This window comes from Pelmatolapia mariae, linkage group LG18 (assembly GCF_036321145.2).
Source record: "Pelmatolapia mariae isolate MD_Pm_ZW linkage group LG18, Pm_UMD_F_2, whole genome shotgun sequence".
NCBI lineage: Eukaryota > Metazoa > Chordata > Actinopteri > Cichliformes > Cichlidae > Pelmatolapia > Pelmatolapia mariae.
The window spans coordinates 28,404,101-28,431,135 of NC_086243.1; the positions used below are offsets into that span (position 1 = coordinate 28,404,101).

General features: G+C 40.5%; 1 protein-coding gene across 2 annotated transcripts; it reads left to right on the plus strand.

Annotated features, from left to right (window-relative positions):
• The first annotated feature begins 4,490 nt into the window (after nt 1-4,490).
• LOC134617470 (arylsulfatase I-like) lies at nt 4,491-23,170 on the plus strand. 2 transcript variants are annotated; one of them, XM_063462720.1, is made up of 11 exons: nt 4,491-4,710; nt 7,525-7,717; nt 10,154-10,293; nt 11,569-11,718; nt 13,946-14,020; nt 14,118-14,292; nt 14,638-14,874; nt 16,181-16,327; nt 17,147-17,285; nt 18,935-19,560; nt 19,648-23,170. In XM_063462720.1, exons 2-11 carry the CDS (start codon nt 7,541-7,543, stop codon nt 20,071-20,073), a joined length of 2,292 nt encoding a protein of 763 aa, XP_063318790.1. In that variant the 5' UTR covers nt 4,491-4,710; nt 7,525-7,540; the 3' UTR covers nt 20,074-23,170. The 2 variants fall into 2 exon arrangements, with proteins under 2 accessions (XP_063318790.1, XP_063318789.1); XM_063462719.1 differs by having other exon boundaries at nt 4,491-4,671.
• The last annotated feature ends 3,865 nt before the right edge of the window (nt 23,171-27,035 follow it).

The following is a 27,035-nucleotide window of genomic DNA, read 5'->3' on the forward strand; positions in this document are numbered from 1 at the left end:
AGCTTTCTTGTCATTTCTCTAAGTTGTCTTCAGGAAGTCTACACTCTTCTTGAAAGACATCCAAAGCTCTTCTTTAGATGTTGGTTGTCTGCTTTATTCTGTCAAGATGATTCCATCATGATTCCAGTAATGTTGTGGTCTGGACTCTGGGAGGTCTGTGTGTTTTGGATCATTGTTATGCTGAAAAATGAAGCGAATCATCCCCCACAGTCTGTTACAGATGGCTGACCTCCTCCATACATATTGACAATTATTTGAAACAACATATTCAAATTTGGTTTCGAAAGAGCTGTTGCCACTGATTTTCAGTCCAGTTCTTGTATAATCTGGCATACTTCAGCCTTTTCTCCTTGTTTCCCTTCCTTAGGATTGGCTTCTTGACAGCCACCTTTCCACTGAGACCTATTCTGAAGTTTCAGCAAACAGTAGATAAATAAACTGAAGGGCTAAAGCATCTCTCAGCTCTGGTGTCAGTTCTTTAATGGTTTTTGTTCTCTTTCTTAAGAACATGATTTTCAGACACTGTACTGTGCCACTTCTACTTTTGTCCTCCACTTGTCCAGTTTCCTCCTTTTTAAGGACCCACTGCCAGGTTTTCAGCTACTAGCTCTTTGTTAATCACCATTTTTGTTGGAGCAAAAATGCTGTTTTATACCAGTCACACTGTTTTGTAGATTTAGCTCAGGAAAGCTGCTGGCAACAAAGTGCTTAAAGATATCATTTAAAATTGGTTGTTTGCTAATTTAAGTCTTTTATGTGCTTTGAGTATGGAGCTTTTTCACGGTCGAACAATTGATAGATCAGTCCTTAGTCTCTTTACAAAGAAACAAACAAAAAACATTCATTTAAAAATGGTACAAGGACTGGAGTAAGAATGAATGAAAAACATTGAAAGATCTCCAGAAAGCCTGGAAAGCTACTGCTCAAGACTACTTGTAAAAAATCTTGTTATAAAAAAATTACAAGTGTGGCTCCTTGGAAGCAAAATATAAAGAAATAAAATGGGTGATTCAACACTTCTGCACAGTACTGTATATATAGTGGTACAGTGGTGGATACTGATATTAAAAATTAGCAAACTTTTTATTTTATTTTATTTTTATTCTTCAATAAAATTTCAATAAAAATAAATACAATTTTTAAAACCGGGGGAAACTTTAATGAATTACGAATTGTACATCTGATCCCTGTGAGACAATAACAGGCTTCAAACTTGTTTTAGATATTTTTTCTCCTCTTGGCTCTGTATGATGTCACAGAGGACACATCCATAATAACTGTGACTTATTCAAAACTACAGTAATACAGTCCAAGAAGAATAAAAGTTTGAAGCTGTAAATGAGCAGAATAGCTGACAGGAAAAGGTCCTCAGTTAAGGCTGAGCTGTTTAATTAGACAGATGCACTCATCCATCTGCTATTATTTGTTCAATACGAAGGTTATTATCATATAAATAAAGTAATGTAGCATTTTACATTTTTAACAAAATGGAACAAATTTAAAGTTAATCGGTAAAGGTTAATTAATAGACTAATGAGATCCCTAACACACTATTTAAACTGTTTTTACAAATAAATACATGGATGCTGATTTTGCTCAAGAAATCAAAATACAAAGTGAGTCAAAATCAGAATTTAAAATCCATACACGTGATTAGTATTAGCTTTTCAGTCAGCTGAATCAAAACTACAATATGTTTTTAGAGTCTGGAAGTGGAATTTCATTAATAATCCTGACCCAACACATACATTTCTTTGTCAATAAATGGACTGCTTATAGCAGGGGTGTGAAACATAAGGCCTGGGGACCATGAACTGGCCAGGGGAAGACTCCAATCTGGCCCACTGTGCATGAACTTTGAATTTTTAACTGTTTCTTGACAAGTTTTGAAGCTTTTCTTACTGATAATGACCTCCCCCATGGACATACATACTACACCAAAGTAATTAAGTTATTTTATTACTTTACACATTTACTTCTTACATGTGGACAGATTTCTTTAATTTACTACAGCAGCATTTCTTTATCAAGTAGAAAACATGAAATGCACAATTGTAATTGTGCTTCTTTTTCTTATATTAAAAAATCTTATTGATTAAATGTAAGTTTCTGTAAAAACACAGAAAGAGGAGTTTCACTGTGCTGACCCACTTAAGATCAAAGGGGCTGTGGACGTCGCCGGCTTAGTCAGAGAAAGTCAATATTTTAGCTTAGCTCAATGTTGGCTTGACTATTTGTTTACTATGATACAGCTTCTATTTTAAAAAATAAAAGTCAACACTGACTTAATGAAAATAATAAAAATGATGACAATTTCTATGATTATTCATTTAACTTCTCCCATTTTTTTAATATCAGAAATGGACTTCAATATCTGCAATATAAATTCCATTATAGGCACATTATAATCTCCATGAATTCCCAGATTGGGTGTTGATATTGTTTTATTAGAGAAATTAGGGACAGAAATTCTGTGGCTTACTGGGTGAGCAACTGAGGGAGCAGTAACAATGTCTGGCAGCATTCCTGCATGTACTGCTCACTGCCAGTGAATCAGGCCTTAATAAATCACGCACAGCCTCTTTCAACGCTGTGTTTGTTGGAAACTTGGCACAGGACGCAGCACAGGCAGAGGGTCCCACTGTAGTCAGGACTATTTGGACAGAGACAGAAAAAACAGTATCATTTAAAGAGGGATTTCAGAAGAGCTCCTTCCACCAAGATAAAAGAGTCTCACTAGATTTTGCTAAGATATTCTGAATAACCAGTCAGTCAGTCATCCATCCATCCATCCATCCATGGACAAAAGTGGCACAGCTTGGAAAAACATGATTTCTCTTTTAACTTTCAAAATAAATTAAGGGGCCAAACGAAACAGCTCCAGCATGTCTTGAGTAACACAGCCTCTGTGGCGCCCTTGTTTTGTGCTTATTGTCTCTATGGATGAGTGTAAAGTCTAATATCTAAAGACATCACAGCAAAACATCTGAACAACCTTCTCTACAAAACTTTGCCAGGTTTGAATTTAAATCAAACAAACGTCTCAGTTATATAATAAAGTAATTGAGCGTTTTAAATGAAAACCGTTTCCAAATGTAACAATCCAAAGCTGGAAACAAAGATTAAAACGAGCAACTCAGCACTATGAAGACATACTGATGACATGTGTTCTTGTTTTGTAAGACCCACTGTCTACAATGTAGGTACATTTAGAAATAACAGACTCCATCTAGGACATAGACTTCTAAATGCCACCTTTCTCATATTTGTCTGCACATGTGGTCTTTAGATTTTTGGTATTATCCATTTTTTTCTGATTTTTAATAAGGGTTGAATGGAGCTGGTATTTTTTTTTTTAGTCTGGCATATTTTCCTGCCTCATCCTGAATATTTTGGGATCACTTGATCCTTATTTTGCATTTCTACAGCATGTTGCCCTAAAAGAAATTCCAGGCTTCCTGCGAGTGCCAGCGGACTCATTTTGCCTGTTTAACAGTCCAGCCTGCAGGCAGGCTGCTCGGCTGAAGTCCTGCCTTTATTCCCGGAGACACGAACAAAGTGACGGTGTCAGTATTGACACTACAAGAAACACGTTAATGAGACTTAACGCAGTTGAAAGAAACGGCATTTATTGCGGCTTTATTACCGGTTTCCATAAGCGTTAAGTTACAGAAATAAAGTCAAGAGGAGCGGATGTTAAGCAGGGAAATTTCCAAATTAATACAGAACTTAACGAGCGCTCTTAACGAAGACTGTTTTTGTTTGTTTCTTTGTTTGTTTGTTTTTAGCAAATATTTCATCTGGAGCAGTCCTTGAAGTCCTGTTATTCTGCAGCTGAACAGCCTTTAGGCGGGTTTTAAAAAAATATATATATATTATTATTATCTAAATAAAATGAAATTCAATTCGTCACTGGGACATAAAAATGCCATACATCAACAAACAACTCCGATAAAACTCCTTTATAACGTCTACCGACTAAATAAGTTTTTTTTGTTTGTTTGTTTGTTTTATTTAAAGATTTGAATTCAGAATCTGTAGTATTTAGCTAAATTTAGGTCAAAATACACCTCACCATATGACTTAATTATTATATACTGCCTACTAGAGGCAAAAGAGTCCCCAATGAAAATGCTGATTGCAGGACAGGAAGTTAATTCACTGTTTATCAGTGATATCAGAGTTGTATTTCATTAATAATGCTTTATTGTGACAGTTTACACGTGAAATACTCCTGTTGTTCAGCCTGTTGACGTTATCACAGTTCCTTTACGGCCCTGCAGTGGTCACTATGGTAACTGGAGGAGTTTTCATTTCATTCACAGCAGCAGTTTAAAATGACTCGGTCACGGACACGAACGGTGTCGAACGGTGAGTCGAGCGTATTTTATTTTGGCGGGTCAGGCCGGAGGTGGGAGCGCGTTTGTGTGCGGCTGTCCTTCGCTCGTATTTCATCTGCGGGGAGAGAAGGCACTCTTCAGACTGGAGGAAGGAGGCTCTGGTGGAAACTCAAAGGACATGCGGCGTCTTTTGCAAACTTTTCTGCAAACCAGGCTTTCTCCGAGCTGAAGAAGAAGCCGAAGGGTGAGGAATGAACTGAAGAGGAAGAAGAAGGAGAGAGAAGAGGAGGGGGGAGAAGAGCCGTTCACTCCCATTGATCCTTGTATCGAGGTATTGATTCAGGCCTGGCTTTGAAATAACACAGCAGAGGTGAGGAGAAGATGAACGATGCCGACTTGAGTTATCTCGACCTGGATATACTCTGATACCAGACTTAATATTGTATTATTACAGTTTTATTATCATTATTTCTGATAAATACTGCATTTAAATATATACTAACTCCATCAAAGCAAAACTAGGCTATATAAGGTTAGTCAGAGCTTCTGAACTAAGACACTCAAGGCAGGAAAGGAGTCACTCAGACTACTCTGCTTCTTTTCCCATGAGTACCTGTATCTCACCAGTAGTTGGAAACCAGTACTCTACAATCAAGCTGAGACAGCTGCTTTTCGTCAGCTTACATATAAAATCAACATTACATGGTCTTCTTGGCTTTCAAGTTAATAAACATGTCGTAGATGATACAGATAAAACAGTCTGAGGTTACCCTTCCTCTTAAAGAGCGCTTGGTTACAGTTTGCTTTGAGAAAATAAAGATTAGAGAGTTTAAAAAGATCCTTTTTGAACCTTGTTACTATTTAATGTCATGGATAATTTAATATTGTTTAAACACTGGCAATTCGAGGAAGTATCAAAGAGCATTCGGACCTTGTAAAGGTTATTTTACACATCTATTAACAAGTGACTCACTCATCAGATCAGTCAAGACTGACAGCAGCCCTCAGTGTGAGCCAGCAGAGAGACGCACTCACCAAGATAAAGTTAACAATGGGCTACACATCGGACAGTTGAAGAGAAACATGGCACACATAGTTCTAAAATATGTTAGTAACTCCATGAATGTGGTCAAGTATTTCACAATAAGCCATTTTCCAGCCAAGAAGGCGGGCTTGTTTTAAAAAAAAGAAATTATTGTTAAAAGATGTTGGTCAGTCAGGCTTTTTTCAGCTTTATCAGCTCTGATGTGCTCAGAGTTTATAATTAAATTGTCACCAGGTTACAAAATAACATTTTACCCACTGGTTCCCCCGTCTGCAGCTCAGACCTTCACTGGCCCGCGTAAACAAGCTAGTTTTCATGTCTGTATCATGTTTTTTCTGGCTCTGGTGGGAAGTTGAGGGTGTAAATATGCACGCAAACATGATTGGTCTGCATTTATTTAATAAAGTGAGTCTATTTTACCTTACTTAAAACCGGTATGTGCATTTTCTTGCTGTGTTTCAGCATTCGGTAAGCAAAAATGTATATGTTTATTAGCGGAAGGCCAAAATATTGTTTAGGTGAGCACCAAAAAGTTTTATATGCAGGGAAATCCTGTGTACTTTATATACCTTATGATCCATAATAGCATCACATATGTTATTACTCAATTTAGATTTAGATTTAAATCTGAAAATTCAACTTTATTTATACAGCACCAAATCACAACAACAGTCACCTCAAAGCACTTTATATTGTAAGGTAGACCCTGCAATAATACATACAGAGAAAAACCCAACAATCATATGACCCCCTCTATGAGCAAGCACTTTGGCAACAGTGGGAAGGAAAACCTCCCTTTTAACAGGAAGAAACCTCCAGCAGAACCAGGCTCAGGGAGGGGCGGCCATCTGCTGCGACCGGTTTGAGAGAAATGAAAAGCAAGTGAAGTTTTTGATTAAATGTAGTGGAGTACTGTCTGCAGTTATTCATGCTGAGAGCATGGAGCAACATTTACATGAAATCTGCTGCATTTTAAGATCGTTGCAAATGAAACAAGCATCAGCTTTTCTGTCACGATGTAAAAGGTGGAAAGATGGCTCGTCTTAGTGGTGGGATAAAACTAATGAAGGTGTAGATTGTGATTAAAGTACAGAGAGACTCACTCATTTGCATCCCTTTTTGGCCGTAAATCTGACTCCTGATGTACATGCTGTGTTTCCCACGCTACAGAGAAATATGTCTTTCTTTCACTAATATCACACCGTATAATGTGAAAACACTGACAGCAACAAAAGTTAGAAGTCAGTGAGGGTTCACTTTATTCAGATTGTTTTACGGGTGAAGGCGTGGGTGCGGTTTTGGAAACACCGTCAGCTGCTGACCAATCAACTTGCCTTACATACTCTCTGTTGTCTCTGGACCATCGGGGCATCAGTTAGGTTTTATCCTGATTACTTCCTGAAAAAGCGGTTTAAACTAAAAGAGGGGTGTAGAAGTTTACATGAACATGAAAATCTGGCTGCACTGAGGAAATACAGCAGTGCAAACACAGGACTGTGATAGCCATGCATTTCAAGTATTAGAATTAATTCGGGCAGTTTTTCTTTGTGACCATCTGAGAAACACTAACCGGAGTTTGCTGGAAAGGTCTGATACGTGACATTAGAAAGCGTGTAACGTGCTCCAAGCATCGGTGCATTCCTAAGCGCGACCGTTATCATCCAGCTGTTATAACACCATATCCCCAGTGACAGAGGAGTTTATCCCCGTTTGACACTCCTAGGGTGTAAAATGTGAAATAAATCAGTAAATGATCAAAGAAAAGTATGTAAAGCCCTCTTCCAACACTTCCAAACGCCCTGTTTCTGCTCTCTCTCGGTTCCGGGTAATATTCTAATCGTTTTTCTTTATTTTTTTTTATTCATGCTACTCAGTTCCAGAGATTGTAAATAGCTGAAAGCCCTCCTCAGAGTTTCAGCTCTCTGTCCACCAGATGGAAGTGTTTCAGATCACATTTGCAGCCAAGTTGGCAAGTCTGTCTCAAATGTGGTTTCGTGATCTACAGTCAGTCACCCCACTGATGGCAGGCTTGTGTGAATTTGTGCTGAGTCTAACATTTTTGAGCTACTCTTCCCTGGTGTTTTGTTCGTAGAAGTTGTCGCCGTATTGTTATATTCTTGTTGTCATTCTTTTCCGCAGAGCTCCTGCTGTAAGGATGCAGGCTGCCCCTGCTGCTGCAGCTGCGGCTCTGACTGCGCTGAGTGTTTTGCTCACCCTCGACTGCCTGTCGGCTCATCGGCCCCCGAACAACCAGATACAGCAGCAGACTGACGAGACGGCGCAGAAGAAGAAGAACCAGCCGCACATCGTATTCATCCTCACCGACGATCAGGTGTGTGTGAGAGTCGTGTGAGTGCGTTTTCTTGAATCAAAATGCTTGGACGGTGCCACTGAAACAAGGAAACACACCATAGTATTTGCATAAATATATATTATTGGGGATAGTAATCAAATCATTCCCAAAACATTTACAACCATATGTGTGAAAGTAGCTGAAAAATCTGGTTTATAAGCAGTGAAATGAATTAAACAGCATGCATGAGAGCAGCATAGGAGGACTTAACGCCTCTCTGAGTATAACCTCTCTGATTTAAACCTGAATTTCAATTTGGCAAGTCCGTCTCAAATATGGTTTCACGTATCCACCGCATGAAAACAGATGTTACAGACAAGATATTCACAACTTTGGAATCAAGACCAGAACCCTGGATTTCAGGTTAGTCGGTCATAAGTTGTTGTTTTGAACTGGGGATTATTTTTAGCCGTGGACGCCGATAGCTGCAGGTACCACAGAGACACACTCCTGTTGTGCTTTTTTAAACTCAGTATGTTGCACAGCAGTGTCATTGAAGACTGTGTGTGGCTAAGTGCTTGCATGCAGTCCTCCCAAAAAACCAACAAACAGTGAGGACACTATGCGTAAGTCAGATTGATTGAAAGTTTATACACATATTAGAAGCACGCACAGTGGTCAGTTTTTATTGTTTCTAAGTACTTGGTATGGTTCAACTTCTTCGTTTTCGCCACGCAGCAGCTCAGCTTAAGGATCAAGATTACCACACACAGAACAAAGAGCAACCCACAGACCCGGTGACAGCTGCAGCGTTTTGGCAGTGACATACACATGAATCCACAGGTCCCGTCACGCTTACTTAAAACCACGCAGATCCTCTCATAGAAACTGTAAGACATACACGGGTCCAGCCTAAAAGTTACACAGCTTAACCTTCTACTTCCTACATAAAATACTACTCTTGACGAGCAGCTGATTTTGAGATGTCTCTGGAAAGGCGGTCGTTCCACTGTTTTTTATTAGTTTGTTTTGTTTTCAGTTTTTCCTGTGATTTCTTGTTTAGATCACATTTAGACTGCTTAGCAACCAAATGTTTTGCTGCTGTCTGTACACCTCTGTTAATTTTCTCATTACACTGTTGGTGAAATTGACTTTTTGTTAGCTTAGCTTTGATTTTGTATAATTGCTGCAAATCAGAAATGCTACATTACCAAGACAGCGCAGGCTGCTAGGAAGCAACCATCATGTCATCGGTGAGGCCAGGTGAAGTTAAGACTGCGCTTTTGCAGACTGGTCCTTACTAAGACCAACTTAACAGCTAGATCAAGTTTATTACAAACCATTTTATGTGCAGAGCTGTGCATAAGTCTTGAGCCACACAAAATTTCTTTAAATGTTGGTACGAAAATGGGAAATAAATGCAGCAATTTATTGAAAGGTGCAAACATGGAAATGCAGCCTCAAATACAGTCTGTAAGGCAAAAACAGAGTTTCTACAAATCTGATGAGCTTGAAGTCAATATTTGACATCACCATCTTCATTCTTCAACACAGCCTGAGCTCTCTTAGGCGAGTAGTCTTCAGGAAAAGTTCTCCAGCCTTCTTCTTTGGATGTTGGCTGCCTTTGGCTCTGCAATCTGTCGAGATTATCCCACACTGCTTCATTAAAGTTGAGGTCTGGGCTCTGGGGAGGCCAATCCGTCACTGATAGTGTTGCATTGTGTATTGTGTAGACACCTGCTGTTCACATCTCTCCTGACCTGCTTCATACTGATGACAATTTGAAACTAAATTTTTAAATTCTGAATTCATTTCTTATTTTGTTCTCCACTTCTCATGTTACCTTGTTTTTTTTAAGCTCACATTGCACACCATGGCGCGATGTGCCAAGTTTTTGGCTAATGGCGCTGTGAGAATGTCCTTGCTGGTCCAAAAATGTTTTTCAAACATTCGGCTAACGAAATGGGAACAAATGATGTGTTTTGGGACAGGCTATTAGAAAGAAAGTGCCTAAAGCTAGGATTTAAAACAGGTTGTTTTCTAAAGTGGTCTGTTATGTGCAGACACAACACTGGTTCATCCCTTGAGTTATGTGCTGTTTTTGATGGTTAAATGATTTATAGGTCAGTGTTAAGTGTCTCAAGAAGCAAAAAGTATTGTTTCCTACAGTATTGTAACAGGACCTAGCATCTTAAAATGACTCACAAGCCTTAAAAACCAACCACTGTGGGGCTGAGTAATGAAGCATGCTTCTGATAGAGCTTCTCTGGAACTGTTGCAACACTGTTTCCAGCTCACAAACAAAACTGTACCATTAAAAAATACAGACAAAACAAACACAAGGAAAGGCAGGCTGCACACACCTGGACCCATTACTTCCTTACAGTATAGTACAGGAACCAGAGTATGTATTTGGCAAATTAAAGTGACATTCTAAAACACAAAGTCTTTGATGCAATCATGAATCTTTTACAGGGTTTTAATGATATCGGTTACCACAACCCGACCATCAAGACTCCCACTCTGGACAAACTGGCAGCAGAGGGCGTGAAATTGGAAAACTACTACGTTCAGCCGATCTGCACGCCGTCACGCAGTCAGCTCATCACCGGCAGGTACAAACACACCTTTACCGACCTCCTACAGTAAATATTGGAAGTCTTTACATTAAATTTTGACAACATTTAGCCCAGTCTCTTAATAAACTGTCTCATGTACACCAATACATATTGTTTTCACTTTGTTTCAGTATTTAAAAAAAAACACTTAAAAAGATCTTAAATCATTATCTTATTATCAAAGCCGTCCGAATATTGACTCATTAATTAATTTATAGCGTGTAACTGCTATAATTCATATCCTCTGGTCTTATTTGTCTGGATGTACTGTCAGATTGTTCCATTTTAATGGTAAGAGATTTACAACATTAAGCCATTACCACATTAAAAAGTGTTTGAAGTGTATCCACATTCTTTCCAGAACTTAAACTACCCTGTTGATGGGTTAATTTGAAGCTTTGCTCTCGCGTCAGCGCTTTGAGTCTTGGCATTTTTTCCATTTTTCTTCCAGCTGTGCTTGTTGCGTCAGGTTTTCCTTTAGGATTTGTGCTCGGTTATTAGCCAGCAGTTGTTATTTGTTGTGGGCAATAACTCCCCCTTTACACAAATTGTTCTAATTGCATTTTCACCACATCTGTAGCTTGACATTTCATTTCAAGTATATCACAGCTCACAGGGGGCATTATAGATTGAATGCTTTTTGATAGCACAATTCAGTGAAATATTCTTTGTACAGCAGCAAATCACAACAAGAGTTGCCTTAAAATAAAACAGAGAAAATACCAACAATCATATGACCCCTTTTCAGCAAGCGCTTTGGCGACAGTGGGAAGGAAAAACTCCCTTTTAACGGGAAGAAACGTCTAGTAGAACCAATAATAATCTCTTTCTTGAAGGCATCTGTTTTCTGTTGGATTTTGAAACTCCAACAAGCGGTTTTTCATTCACTGCCAATTGTTTTAATCCACACTCATATTAAGCCAGTTTTAAATCAACACATTAAATTGTGGGTCATTTATTTACAAGAATCTCATTTTTTAGGATATTATTCACTCTAAGCAGTTAAATTCACATGTTAGAGAAGCACAAGAATCACGTTAAAGAATTAGAGAGGGCTTTAAATGTGTGAAATGAGGAGGAAATAGCTGCATGTGAAGCTCCTGTTTCAAATGAGGTAGCTGCTTTGAATAATGAGTTTATTGATTAGGCCCTGAACTGCAGCCAGGATTAATAATGAGCTCCCCGCGTCTTCTCTGAGGCCAAACGGAAGCTCCTGCCTGAGCGGCTTGCCTGTTACAAACCCACTAACAGCTCCTTTTTTCTTTCTTCCAGATATCAGATCCACACGGGATTACAGCACTCCATTATCAGACCCAGACAGCCCAGCTGTCTGCCCTCGCACATGGACACTCTGCCTGAGAGGCTTCGCGAGGCCGGCTACGCCACACATATGGTTGGCAAGTGGCACCTGGGTTTCTACAGGTGAGAGGGAGCCTTCAGTGTAACTTGGAGAAATATTGTTTGGTGAAAAGTCTGCTGACACAAAGATGGTGAAGAAACAGTAATGCAGTCATGATTCAGTAGCTGGACTACTTAACTTGAATTAATCTTTTTCCGTATGACTTTATCAGTTTCTCACATCATCGTGAAGGAATCTTGGCCCACTCTTCTTTACAGGAGTGCTTCAGTCCGTTGCGGTTTGCTGGCATTTGTTTATGTACCGCTGCCATGACAATGCCTTGGCATTTCTATTGGACTGGGGTCTGGACTTTGACTGGGCCATGGCAGCATCTTTTTTAGCTATTCTGTTGTAGACTTGCTGCCGTGCTTTTGATCGCTGTCCTTTTGTGTGACACAATTTGGGCCGAGCTTTAGCAGTCGAAGAAATGGCCTCACATCTGACTCCACAATACTTTGGTACACAGAGGGGGTCGTGGTAAACTCAATGACTGCAAGCTGCTTAGGTCCTCTGAGCAACCCAAATCATCACCCCCCACCACTATGGTCGACAGCTGATATGAGATATTTGTGCTGATGTGCTGTGTTTGGTTTTACCAAATGTGATGCTCTGCAAAATGACCAAACATCTACACTTTGGTCTTGTCTGTCTAAACAACATTGTTCCAGAAGTCTTGTGGTTTGTTCAGATGCAGCTTTGCAAACCTAAGCAGTGCTGCCATGTTCCTTTTAGAGAGAAGAGACCTTATCCTTGCACCCCAAACAAGCCATACTTTTTCAGTCTTTTTCTAATTGTACTCTCATTTACTTTAACATATAACATGCTAACTGAGGCCTGTAGAGTCTGAGATGTAACTGTTGGGGTTTCTGCACCTTAAAGCGAATTTGCTGGGATTTGTGGACCAATGGATTCTTATGGAAGCAGTAAGGGTGCACTTAGGTTTTCACACACTACTTCTGCAATTTGACTTTGTTTCTTGTAAATAATTAATAACATGGTGTAGTATGTTATGTGGTGTTGTTCAGCTGACTTTGAATTTACCGGATTTTAAAAAGTGCTAAGGACAAGATGATTTTTTTAATTATGTCCACATTCTTAAAAACGTAGAACTAAAAGATACTCTGCTTTTTTTTCATGACTAGTTAAAATATGAGATGACGCAGGACGGTCTTTCTGTTTATCTCAGCTGTGACACACTGTGTTTTTAAAAAAGAGACCAGTCCCTGCCTACCTTTCTGTCTCCACACACCTGGCTAAAAGTTTCAGGGCTTTGGTATTATGCATGCTGGCTCACAATTATGGTTTACTTGGACTCATCATAATAGAGTCGTTTTTGTAACTGTTGACTGCACCTGCGCTTTTCCTGCTATGACAAGCAGAAGTATGTATCATTATAAGTTATGGAAATTTACAGGAGTTGTTGGACCAAATTTGGTGTTTAAATCAAAGGTTTCACAGCTGGACCCCACAGTGGTCATAAGCAGTGGGGGTTCATTTTTATTAGTCAGAACCTAAAACGGTTTAGTTAACCAATATATATTAATAGCTAACTATTGCTGTTAGCAATTTTACATGTATAAAGACCGCTCAGTAAAACCAATAATTTTTTAAAATTAAAAGTGTGTATGGTGATGCATTTTTTGAGTGACGCGTTTTAAGATATGATCAGTGTAGCGTGGAAACAGTACAAATCAATCAATCATATATGTCTACATATAACGCAGTGAGGCGCCTACAAGAAATGACCTGAGATCTGAAATGATCTGAGGGCGTGTCCAATAGAAATGTTCTACTGTTTAAAATGTTATCTGTAATATGTTTTTATAATCAGCCGGAAGAAGGCCACAGGCTGAAACTTGCCAGACAACACAATCGGTCTTTATTCTACAGTTCGCTGGAGCTTTAAACTCTCCTACGGTTGAACTGAGTTGGCATAGTGCTGTCCACTCCCTACTGTGCTTATTCTGTACAACAGACAGCATGAAGAGAAAGAAACATGGCTATTGAAGCTAGAGAGCACTGAATGATCTCACTTACTGGAGTTAGTGGACAGATATCAAGTAAAAGGGAACAGCAGTTATCAGGTTCTTGACATTTTTTTTGCTGTTTCAGACGTTTAAAGTCATCGGCCATCATTTGTGATCATTTCTTCTATAAAATGGTCCACATTGCTAGGCTGGTTGTTGGGGTGTCAGGCTTGTATTACAAACCCTCCAAACATCTGTAATCAGTAATCATTTTTTCCTTTAGGAAAGCGTGTCTGCCCACCAGAAAAGGTTTTGACACTTTCTTTGGTTCGTTAACCGGAAGTGTGGACTACTACAGGTAAATCACAACTATTATTATTACCTGTTTTCATGATTGCTCTCTGTCTTTTTACTGTGTTTACTCCAGTAACTCACATTTCTCCATCTGCGTCTAGTTATGAATCGTGTGACGGCAAAGACTTGTGTGGCTACGATCTCCATGACGATGAGGGCGTAGCGTGGGGCCAGGAGGGGAAATACTCGACCACGCTCTTCACACAGAGAGCTCGCAAGATCCTGGAGAGTCACGACCCTGCAGAGAGGCCGCTCTTCCTGCTGCTGTCCTTCCAGGTACGGCGCTGAGGTCATTACATTAAACATCTTTAGAAGATGGGTTACATTAAAGCCAATCAAAAATTTTAAAAAAGGGGTGGAGGGGGGGTTCAGAGGGGCCAGTGTTCACAACAGGATGTGTTTGCATGTCATGTTTGTTTATGTCTGAACGTGAGCGCTCAGAGAGTGCACAGTCCACATTGAAGTGTTTGTTTGTTTGGCTTTTTTGAGACAGTTTGTTCAAACAGACTCAAAGATTTTAAGTCAAAACACACCGCCCAGATGTTTGTTGTTTACGGTTGATTTTGGATGGTTGATAGAATTTAAAAACATGTAATAATATCCTGTAACGTTTCCCTTCAGGCAGTCCACACTCCTCTAAATCCTCCAGAGTCCTACATCTACCCCTTCCGGGACATGGTCAACGTCGCCAGGAGAAACTTTGCCGGCATGGTTTCCACGGTGGACGAAGCCGTCCGAAACGTGACCTACGCCCTCAGAAAGTACGGATACTACCGAAACAGCGTCATCATCTACTCCACCGACAACGGCGCTCAGCCTTTCACAGGCGGGAACAACTGGCCGCTGCGAGGTCGTAAGGTAAAATAACTGCACGGCGAAGCATAGGCTTCATAAAAAGTCCACATAGTCATAATAACGTCTCTAACTGCTTTGTGAACTGCTGTTCTGAATGTGAGAGTGACAGAAAATAAGGCACAGTCAGTAATGCCTTTTTTAGCTAGAGAAGACACCCCCTGGTGGCCATTAAAACCAGTGCAAGTTTAAGGTTATGGACAATCAGGATCTTAGTCATCTTTTATATACAGTCTGTGACCAATTAGGAAATTGCCCTGCTAAGATTTTTATTTCGTGATGAGTCTGACAAGCTTAATATGGGATGTAATGAAAGAGCTACAGTCCAGGAGATTGGTTTTAAATGAGGAAACACAATAAATGACCTTTTATCAGCTTTGTGATACTATTATTATGGCTGTAGTCTGGTTAAATCATTTAATTTAATACCTACATTATAAATGTAGCAACATTCATCCACAACTGTAAAACCACTTGTAGGTGCAGGTGGCGTGAACAACATCGATCTCTTCCTTACTCTGCGGTGTCCTGCAGGGACACATTGACATGCAGCAGCGTGCTAAGCAGACTAGGGTTGGATGATCTGCTCCAACTCTCCACTTGTCCCCCTGTGTGAGCGCCAGTAACAAATGCCATCACCGCTGTTGCAAAGCTTTACATGCGCCCATTAATGTCCCACAATCCACCCTTGGTAATGCACACCATGTGGTTACACATGACTGTCTAAAATGTATCTACAGTAGGCACAGTTGGCAAATCCAGGTTGGAAAATCACCAGGACTGATTTTTAAGGAATCTTTTATAAGTGGGGTTTATTTCACTCAACCTTAAAATAAATATTTTGTTTAATAAATGGGTAAAAATATCAATAATATACACAAACTTCTTTTAAATCAGGGAGCAGACTCCTTTTCTTAACTGTATGAGGATCAGCCGTGACCTATTTTGAGCCAGCTAAAACCCAGAAAACATGTGCCTGGCTCTACTTTGACATTTCTTTAGTCCTGTTGTTCTGCTAACCCATTCAGTCTTTTTTATATATGTAAAAATGGTGCTAAAGAAAGCTGTGCAGGGGTGGGTTGAGGAACACAACAAAGAGCTGAACTCTTTACTAGGCCCTTAAAATTCTGCAGATGCCAAATGTGAACTGTAGGATGTGCAGGAACAAGACCGATGTGCAGACGACTCACAACCGAAGTACCCAGAGGCCTTTCACACGTCTGCAGTAGTTTTACAGATAACATATAAAACATCTCAGCTAACCAAAATGGAAGAGAGCAGAATGTAATTAAATGTGCTGGCTGTGTTTCAGGGTACATATTGGGAGGGTGGAGTCCGCGGCGTGGGGTTCGTACACAGCCCTCTGCTCAGGCGCAGGAGACGAGTCTCTAAAGCTCTCATGCACATCACAGACTGGTTCCCTACACTGGTGGGCCTGGCCGGAGGAAACATCAGCCAGGTCAGTGGGCCTGTGTCAGAACAATAACCTGTGGGAGCGTTTTCTTCTTCTTTTGCCGTTTGCTTGCACTTTCTCGCACTTGTCTCTGATGTTTCTTCTTAGACAGTAAGTATGGGAGGATAAAAGTTAAGCAGCATGGAAAAACGACTCTCTCCGAGTGTGTTACTGACCATTTTATTGTGCTATAAAACAGAGAGAGATACCGATACGAGCTCTTCTGTTACTGTAAACTCACCCCGTTCAGGATCTCTGTTTTTCCAGTCATCTTGCCAAAGAGCTCAATCTCTGGTCCCTCAGCTCCCTTACTGTCTCCCCCTAATTTCAGATTAAGTTTATTCGTTGTCATTATTAGAGATGAATGTAGAGCTCTGCCTATATTCATCTCTGTGTTGGCCTCAGACTAAACAGTGCTACTGTAAAGCGTCCTTACTTTTACTGTCATCTGGATAAATCAGCCGGACCTATTATGATAAGTGCAGCATTTCCAAACACTGGCCTCAAACATGCTTTGTGTTTTTGTTCGGATATAAATTACTTTCATTTCTAAGTCTGTGCAGTCTGTGTATAGTGTCCAAAAAGCTTTGTTGGCTTGATCTGTGGATAGATTTGCATTGCTGCCAGCAGATACGCAATGCTTTCTTGGCTACAGGAAGTGTAGTAATTCAGAAAGTCAGTGGCGCCTTTTACAAGGAAATTACTTATTCTTTATTTGTGTCCAGTAAATGTATGAGTCTTGCTTCTGGTATTTTTCGCAGCATACCCGTCATTACCCTGCTTTGTAATCTCTTACTGTAAATGAAGTGTTTGCCTTCCGTTCAGAGCCAGGGCCTGGATGGTTTTGATGTTTGGCCCGCCATCAGTGAAGGGAGGGAGTCGCCCCGCAAGGAGATCCTCCACAACATCGACCCTCTGCACAAATCTCCAATTGAAAAGAAGAACCAGGACGAGGAAAACTCGGGTAACTACAGGGGCAAAAAAAAGTCCATAAAGGACTTTTTTTAATGAGGTGTGAACAAAAAGGTCCAGGAATGGGCACGTAGGAATCACAGGTCTTCCTCATATAAATTTGGCTGGTTTCCAGTTCGAGGTCCTCTTCTCAGGAATTTCCTGACAGCTTTTTTCACAACTGCTATTTTTAGATCGCTCCCTGAAAGTCTGACTACTTTAACTGGGATTTTACCTCAGACCTCAAACTCAACTCAAAAAAGACCAAACATTAATTTCTGTTTCAAACTAATCGAGATTGATGAGATCTGGATCTACAGCTACAGCTGAGCAGTTTTCAGCTGAAACCTGTAAAGTTTCCAAGCCAGAAACATCCCAAAGTAATGTCAGGTGAAGAGTAAGGCCAGGATCAGGCTCTTCTTTTTTCAAGAATCCATTTCCCAGTGTGGACTTCTGCTGTAACGCCCTGATTCATCTGAGGGAAAACATTTAAGGGAAACTGCCTGAACTGTGGCCATCACCTATCGTCGCAAAGCGTGCTGAAAACGCATTCGTTTTTTAGCCACGTCAACACAGTCCTGGTTCACCAGCTGGACTTACGCCCTAGCCAGATTGGCAATCCCACAGATTTATTCCACCTCCCGTAACAATGAAATAAAGTCGAAGAATTGCTGTTTTGACACACTGGAGAAAATCCAGCACATCGCACAAGTGCAAGGAAACATAACAGGACTTCTGTGCTGACAAATCAATTAAATTCAGTTTTATTTATATAGCACCAAGTGACTACAAAGGTCACTTCAAGGTGTTTTTTTTTAGGTTTTGTATATTTTGAGGTAAAGACCATAAAGAAAGGAAAAACTCCCTTTTAACAGGAAGAAACATCCGTCAGAATCAGGCTCAAAGAGGGCGGCCATCTCCCTCGACTCAGCCCCCGCAGTATACGTCTATTGCAGCCTAACTAAGGGAGGATTCAGGGTCACCTGATCCAACCCTAACTATATCACAAAGGAAAGTTTTAAGCCTAGTCTTAAAAGTAGAGTTGACTCCAAGCTGAAAGCTGGTTCCACAGAAGAGGGGCCTGAAAGCTGAAGGGTGAGCCTCTCATTCTACTTTTAAAGTGTGGACGCCTCTTTAGTCTACATTAATGTAAAAACACTTTGAGGATAATAGTTGTTATTGGTGTTTATTGGTGTTGAAAATGCTGAAAAAACAAATGTTTCATTTTCTTTCATTTTTGTTCTGTTCTTAAATATTTTGAACTGATGCTCTTGAGTTCATACGTGCAAGGAATATATTTTTACTTTATTAAAAAGGCTTACATTGAACTTGCTTATGATTTGGGACACTTAGCTTTATAAGTGACACTGATGCTGTTGCGCAAAATCTAAACTTTTTTAACAGTGCTACGCCCATTTTAATAAAAGTACTACTAGGAAGTACTCTCAACTGAATGTACTGAACTCAGTGACCTTTTCAAACTGGTAGGAGATGATCTTTTAATAAATGATAAGTCTCATGTCACTAAATTTACCACCGGGGTGGAAAATGTTTGTTTACTGTAGGAAATACAGAGAGAAGAGAAAGAGAGAAATATGAGCACAAAAGAGGTAATTGATCTTTAATATATCTTGATGCTTTTTGTTTTCTTTGATTTGGCAGTGAAAACTTCAAAAACTAAAGTTTTAAAGAAGGTGAAGAAGAAGAAGAAGGTTCTGAAGAAGCCACCAAAACAAAAGTTAGCCTTCAAAACAAAGACCACCAAGAAACCTCAAACATTTTCCCATCATGCCTCTAAGCCTAAATCTAAGCCTCTCTTCAAAAAGAAGCTCAAGCCTCGCCTAAAATCAAAACCCCCACCTAAAGCTAAGAAGACCAAAGCCCACACTTGGGACCGGCCTCTGCCCAATCACAGACCGCATCCAAAGATCGGTGGCACTTCATCAGGGTCTGGAACATCCCGTCCTAAATCTCAGCCTCCGATCCAAACCCGTTTGAAAACAAAATTCAGGAGGACCACGTCCCAGAACCAGAACTTGTCACAGTCAAGCCGGCCAAAATCCAAGATGCTCAAACTACATTCAAAGTCAAAGTCCAAGCGGACATTATTCCCATACCAGAACAGATCCCAACCTGGAATACCACTGACCAAATCCCATCCAACCCTCCAGTTCGGGCTGGAGTCACTACAGCCGCTGTGGGACACTTCAGTCCAGGCGGCCATCAGAGTTGGAGATTGGAAGCTGCTGACAGGTGATCCAGGCCACGGAGATTGGGTCCCCCCACAGGTACTGCTGCATGCTTCAGAGAGCTTCATTCTACTTTTCTGTTTAACATTGATTGTTATAACAAATATTTGAAACATTGATCCCCAGATGCTTCCCACCTCTCTACCCGGTCGCTGGTGGAATCTCGAACGCTCGATACTTTACCAGAAATCCTCCGTCCACAAAAACATCTGGCTGTTCAACATCACAGGCGACCCGTACGAGCGGCACGACCTGGCAGACCAGAGGCCAGATGTAGTCCAGCAGCTGCTGGCCCGGCTCGCCTACTACAACCAAACAGCCGTACCGGTTTACTTTCCACCCGACGACCCCCGAGCCAACCCAAGCCAGCACAGGGGAGCGTGGGTACCATGGGTGGAGGAGGAGGAGGACGAAGAGGGAAAATATCAGGGAGTTTACAAGAAAAGTAACAACAAGATGAAGAAGAAGAAGAAGAAGAAGAAGTGCATGCTGTGCAATCTGCAGTCGTTCTTTTTGAAGATGAGCGAGGGGACCGTGTCCAGTCGCATCTGAGGTGTCAGCTGAAATTTGCATCAAAGACTTGAAAATTAATAAATCTTGTTTTTTACTTTCATGTTTTCACAACTTTAAAATATTCAAGTTCTGTTATTGTGAATAACATCTCTTTCAGAGATACGTGACCTTTATTTGTTCGTACATGCAGCTTATTCACCGTCAAACGTGATCTGATGTTTCCAGCTGGACCGTCCAGACACATAAGGCAATTTTCACCGAGATTTAAAGGGTCAGTCCACTCAAATCACAAAAAGACATTACTTATGTTGCCTGCAGACATCTGAAATCATACCATCATGAAATCTTTGTCGTGATTTGGGTGAACTGGCCATTCATCAGGTGGTTCTAACCCCTGATCTCTGAGTCGGTGAATGCTGGTTTGTTGTCTGTTTGTTGTTTTACAGATTTGTCAACCGAAATCTGACAGAGGTCCTCACACGAGGCCTGACACCAAGTGGCAGTGAGATGTGTTTTGACACTGTAAATGTAGCAGATCAATTACATCAAGAGACTTAGAGTAAATATATAGATTTACAGGTTTCAGTGTACGTTTACACCCTTAATTCACTCCACACAGCCAAATCAGGGTTTTAAAGGGACACTTCACCCAAAAGTCAAATTCATACATTCAGTGAGTAAAATTTTGCATAACTCGCCTGTCTGCGCGTTTGCCAACACTTACAGTTGGCGTGGCTGTTTTGACTGACAGACGTGCCAACATGTGCAGCTGTCTGCGAGGCCTCACCTCGGCTAATTGGAGTCGCTGAACTGGACCTCTAGACTATATTTGTGCTTTTAGAGCGTTTTTAAAGCAATTATCTGATAATAATCTACTAAGTGGTATCGGCCGTCCAACAAAAGTTTGTGCTTCAGTTTTTGTTTGTAAAACTTTTTATTTGCCTTTTACTCAAATCTGCATCGTTGAGTTGGAGCCACACTGTTTATGGATGCAGCGGCTCTTCTTCACACTGCACAGAGCAGAAGAGGAGGGGCAGGATGTTAGATAGAAGAACGGCACAGAGAATCTCGTTAATTTCCCCACCCAAAAAAATCCCGTACAGACTAGACGCTGCCTCTGAAATGCTCCTGTATTCAAACCCGTACAAAGAATAACACATGAAACTCACCCGGTGTTTGTCTGGAGTAATGATACTGTAGCTAGCTGCATGCTTGCTTTGCTTGGTACATAAGTTCATGTGATTTGGGGTGAATTGTTCCTTTAAACAAATGTTTACATATTACAGTGGAAGTGTGTAATCATGACACAATGTCAGAAAGTTTTATTGTGTAATTTTAATATACTTTCGCGTTTTTTGTGACACATTCTCGTGACTTTGATGGTTTTGTCTCACTTGGGCTTTGTCTGTGTTGCTGTGGCTGAAACCGGCCTCTGGCTACTGTGGTCAGTTTCAGTGTACTGCCACTGGCAAGCTTTTCACTATGAATTTAAAGCATTTCACAGCACCTTTAAGTTACTACTGTGAATATCAGAAACCTCTTACTTCACAGGATTACACAGCACCAACGCATGTCACTGGCAATATCAGTAAACCAAACTGTCTGATTTTAATTTTCTTTAAGGAACAATTGGTACCAGAAAGCACTGAATTTAATTTACCTGAAACATCTGCTCTGCTCCCCCTGACACCAATCTAATGATCTTTCCAGTGCAGTGAAAGCTTGCACTGTTTACACCAGCTCCCACCTGATTATGGAGGTTTCTTCCACTAATGTGAAACTTCAGATTTTTATTCATCTTTTTTGAAAGCACAGCAGAGGAAGTAAAAAAGTCTTACAGCGGCCTGTTTTGATGTCGGATGCTGGTTACTTGAGAGAGAGAGACACCTAACCTCGAAATATTTCTGTGTATTTGCTCAAAAACGAACAAACCACGGCTGCGGCTGATCTGCAACAGTGCGCGTCAGTGTGAGCGAGGAGCAGAGCGTTCCCGAGAAACATTTTAAATGCACGTTGGATTTCTCCACCCTGGGTAAATAAAGGTGAAGTCAAATGAACCTTTGTCCTTCTATGTTTACTGGAAACAACGGCGAGGTTGTATGTTCTCATAAAATGTTGTTGTTGTTGTTGTTGTTGTTACAGATGGGTGTTTTGTTTTGTTTTTTTTGTTCTTTAGGGCAAGTAAGCCACCCGTGTTCATCAGGAAAACTCTTCATTTGAAATGCAGGCTATTAAAATGATTCAAATTTGATACACTATTCACTTAAAGTGTTTATATTTTAAGTAATTAAATACATTTAAAATGCTTTTGTTGCATAAGATGAAAAGACGTGTACATGCATACATATGTTTCAATATTTCTCTGGGATTCTTATCTGGTCTGCACATCTTTGCCCTTCAAATCAAGTCAAACCCAAATGATTTTGAGACTCGAGCCTTCTGTTGTTGTGCAAATGCTGATTGTTTAAATTAGTAAACAAATATTCAAATCTTCAAGAAGCAGAAATATGCCTTGCATTTGGTCATTCACGAGAAAGTCGTTGCACAAAATCTGCATAACCGCTAGGTGGCGCCAAACAATAATCCTGCAGATGCAGCACAGATCCCTTTCTCTCGCTCTCTCCACACACTCACACACACACTTGGGGTAAAATAGGATTTTCCACGCTCGCCATTGCCTTCCTACTTCACACTGTTTCCGCTGAGAAATAATTTAATTTGGGGCTCCTTTGATCCCTGAACACAGCTGGATTGATGTAATCCTCTGGGATTAAATCTGACTCTAAATCATGAAGCAGTTTAGGCTGTGATGCTGCTGAAAGCTGCAAGGTTGACGTCCACAGTCACTTTTAGTACTTTAAGCACTCAAAACACAGAAATTGCTCCAGTTCATTTACAGATTTATGATTCATTCAGTAAGGAAAACCTCACCCCCATACAAAAATCATAAATAGCTCAACCATAGCTTCAGTCCAGACCTTTGTGTTGACTTAACTAAACATAAATTGACCTGCATCTGAATTTCTGTGTATATGAAACAAGCTGCACGACACCCAAGTCTGTAACAGAAATATGGGTCTCAAAATTATCAACCACTTATGGCTGCAAATATGTGAATTTTGTTTGAAGTTTTTTGTTAAAGTTTGTTCAGTTTTCAAGAGTTTTCTCCATCAGTATAAACTAAAAACATATTTAAATAAAAATCTAAAGTCCTTGTTTTTCTGTTATAGGTCTCTCACTGTAGCTGGTGGTAGTGAAATTAAGGAATACGAGGGGAAAATGTGTTAAAATTCGAGTGTCTGCCCCCAAAAATGTTCCAGTTCTGTTTCATCCAAAGATCTGAACCTTTTTCAGTTTGGGCCTGAATGGATGTTTATAACAGGGATGGAGTTTCGAGAGCGTCCTCTGCTGCTACGTCACTATCTGGTATGGGAACTGCACCTTCGCTGCAGCGGATAGTGGGGACAGCACAGAGGATCATTGGAGGCCCTCTCCCACCCATCTCCCAACTCTACAACAAACACATCATCCAACGTGCGAACAGCGTAGTGAAGGACACTTTCCACCCCTCACGTGTACTGTTCTCCCTCCTTCCATCTGGCAGACGGTTTCACAGCATCAAAACCATAACGGCCAGACACTGCAAGAGCTTCTTCCCCCAAGCAGTCAGAGCCCTCAGTTCACTCCCACCAAAGGAATGATACACACATACACCTTTACAAACACCTTACAAAACTCACCAAAAGACTCAAAAACAACAAAAACTTTCACAAATCCACTACAAACTAGACCTGGGAACAATATGCTTACTTGCACACTCAGTCACATAGTTACTGAGCACACATCTAAACTATACTATATTTGCACATTTTGCATCTTGCACATGTCTTTGTCCTCTCTCGTCTACAATATCCTGGTAACAACTTGAACCTGGTATTCAATACCTACTGCACAATCCACTTTGTATAGTCTCTGTCCTGTCTTTGTTTATTGTACAGTTAGTATTGTATAGTTATCATTATAGTATTGTATAGTTAGTAATTCTTACCTTTTTATCCCTTAATTCTACCGCAATTTAGCATGTTAATTATTTGTAATTCCTAGTTTTATGTCTCTTGGAGATATATCTTTTATATACTTATAAATATAAACAGCATTTCGGTACGCTGTATACTGTGTATACTGCTGTCTTGACAATAAAACTCTTGAATCCTGAATCTTAACTAATGCTGCTTTTGATAGTTGCCACCAGAAACACTAGTCAGTTAAATGAACTGCTCTTATTTTATAAAGGTCTAGAAACCAGTTGGCAAGTGGCTGGCACCACTAAAAAGTGTATTCCATGAGGCTTGCAAGTAGATGCTGGCAGCTGCTGTGAAACTGGTTGAGGGTTTGTTTGTGGGGGGTGGGTTTGACCCAATGATAACTAGTGTTCCTGACACAGGCCAGTCAGAAAACCAAAGTTGGCATAAAGGGAGCGGAGCTAAAGCAGCTTGTTTCAAACAGACGTCAAACTAAAAGACTGCAGCAAGGCTCAGAGTAAACTGTGAATCATACAAAGCTACTGTAGTGGAGTCCAACGACAGAAATAAAGAGCTGGAAATGAGTAGGCTAAGTCACGTATATTATGTTTACCAGCATTAACAGACGCTTCTCTCTCAGCTTGAATAAGCGCACTCATACATAAATAATGCACTCGCTCCTCTCACGCCGCCTGTTTCTCTCACCTCTCACACCTTGACTTAACAAGTTTACATTAAAATATCTCCTCCTTCTCGCCCTGCCTGTCACGCTCTCGCCGACATCCTGCATCATCGTGAACGTAATAATCCGGTATTCACCCCGCGCCCCCCCGCTGGGAGCCAGAGGAGTGTGAGCTCCACAGAACTGGAGCATGTGGGCGGCTGTGAAATCAGGATTCCCTCAGCACGGAGCAGCTTTTTAGACGCTTTCTGCTGACACAATGAAAAACTCATAATTGAGTTCTGTTCCGTGGTCGCACTGACATGAGCCTCGCTTTCTACTTCTTTACAAGATTAAAAAAGGAGAAAAAAACACAGAAAAAGGAAAAGACGGCGCACAATCGAGATGATTTCAAATGGTACAAAGTGGCATTTCAGCGCATTCATGAGTCAGATTTGTGACTTTTTCAACATGACATGTATTGTAGGATCAGTCTGACATTAACATTAATACTGATGCCACACCACCTCCTCCCCCATCTCTTTGCAAAGCTCCCTTTTCATCTTTTCCTGCTTTACTCTCAGTGTCAACCCCCTTTTTGCCCCGCTGTGGCAATACTTGCATCACCCACTTATAAGAACTGAAAAGCATCTTGAGTCTTTAAAAGGAGCTGCTCGTTATAAATCCCTTGTATTCTTACTTCAACTTATGAAATTATTATAATACAAATGGTGCAGCGTTTAAACCCATTATCATTTAAATTACATTTCCTTTTTTGCGGTTTGTTTAATTTGCTGCTGAATGGGCTCAGTTTGCCCACGAGGATTGTTTAAGTTTTCTCTTATTATTTGAAGATTTCATTGTCTTTGCTCAGACACAGAACACCGTGTACTCCTTCTAACAGCCGGCATGGTTTTTCAGACTGAATCTGTCCTTGAAAGGCCTCGGTGCACTCCGAGAGAAGAAGACCGTCCGCTTAACCTGTGCTGCTGCATTTCACACTTCCTGAAAATAAAAGTCAATGAGTCACATCATGATTGCTCTCACAGAAAGTAAGCCAGGTTTCAGGATCGCCTTCACCTGTGGGAGGATGAACGCCTGAAAGCCACATCTAATGATTGGTCCCAAGTGAAGGTTGCAAGATTCAGTTGCCTAGGAAACCCCATAATGTATTTACCGCCCCCTCGTATGTCAGTCGGTGGCAGTCACTCCATCTCAAAGGTCAGAAAGGTTTAACTTGGGATCGCTGACATTCATGATTGCTGGTCATTAAATTACTGATAATCTCATGGAGAAAACTGGACTTAGCTCCACAGTTCAGCCGAGCTGCCAATTTTTCCCTGACTCCATACAAAAGATATCCACCGTACCATCACTCATTAGTTAGAGAAGTCTAGTGTTGAACTGACTTTACCATTTTTGCTGTCACCATCTTGCTTTTTTGAAACCAAACATCAGGAGCACGCGACTGTGAAACTAGGTGGGCAGTGATGGTCATGTGTGAGCCTGACTTAAAGCATCCCATTGATCCTTTTTGACTGATAGTTGTTATAATTAGGAGGTTATGTTGCCTGAAACTGGCAGACCATAAACTTATCAGGTTTAGTGATGTCACAGAAAGCAGCAGGAAAGGGTTGTTTTGTGAGATCCAAGCACCTTGGGACAACAGTTTTTGTGATTTGGTGCAATTTAAATCAAATGTAACTGAGTTGAATTGAAGAGATCCAGCGACATATATATTTTCTTATACTGCATGTGTCTCCCAGAGAACTTTTGGGGGAAGTTTTCTGTGAGATCATCTAATTTATTAAGGGTTGGAAACTCACAGAGGGGAGAAAGACGTGTAGCAGACTGAGAAACACGAAGCTATATGACTTTGGCTCCTCCGTAGGTAGAGCAGTTTTCACTAAAGTGGATGCCGTCCATGAGTTTCAATATTTGGTCCTGCTCCGTTCTGATCTGCAAGAGACCGAACACCTGCTGCTGCTTTTCATCAAATCTAGTTACTTTTGACTCAACAAGACGTCGTAAAATGTGACTTGAATTTAGCTTTAAAGTTGAATGAGAGGTTTTTGTTAATTTGAAATAGCGGTTCATATTTATAAGACTAAAGCAGCGTTTTCTTTTAGAGAAATGATCCCTGTGTTAAGGGTTCATTAAAAAGTCATACCTTTCAGCTAGGTCCCTGATAAAGATAATGTGCAGGTTTTGATTCTTAGTCCACTAAAATGATGAAATTTAAACATTTACTTATTATTCCATGAATTTCAGAAAGAAAAACTGCTGAAGATTTTATCTGACTTGTTTCACTTGTCACA

Bases quoted from the DNA above. Each gene is read 5' to 3' on its own strand.
- LOC134617470 (XM_063462720.1), top strand. From the start codon at position 7,541: ATGCAGGCTGCCCCTGCTGCTGCAGCTGCGGCTCTGACTGCGCTGAGT. The intron at 14,875-16,180 runs GTAAAATAACTG...GCTGTGTTTCAG, and splicing joins GGCCGCTGCGAGGTCGTAAG to GGTACATATTGGGAGGGTGG. The intron at 17,286-18,934 runs GTAACTACAGGG...TTGATTTGGCAG, and splicing joins CCAGGACGAGGAAAACTCGG to TGAAAACTTCAAAAACTAAA.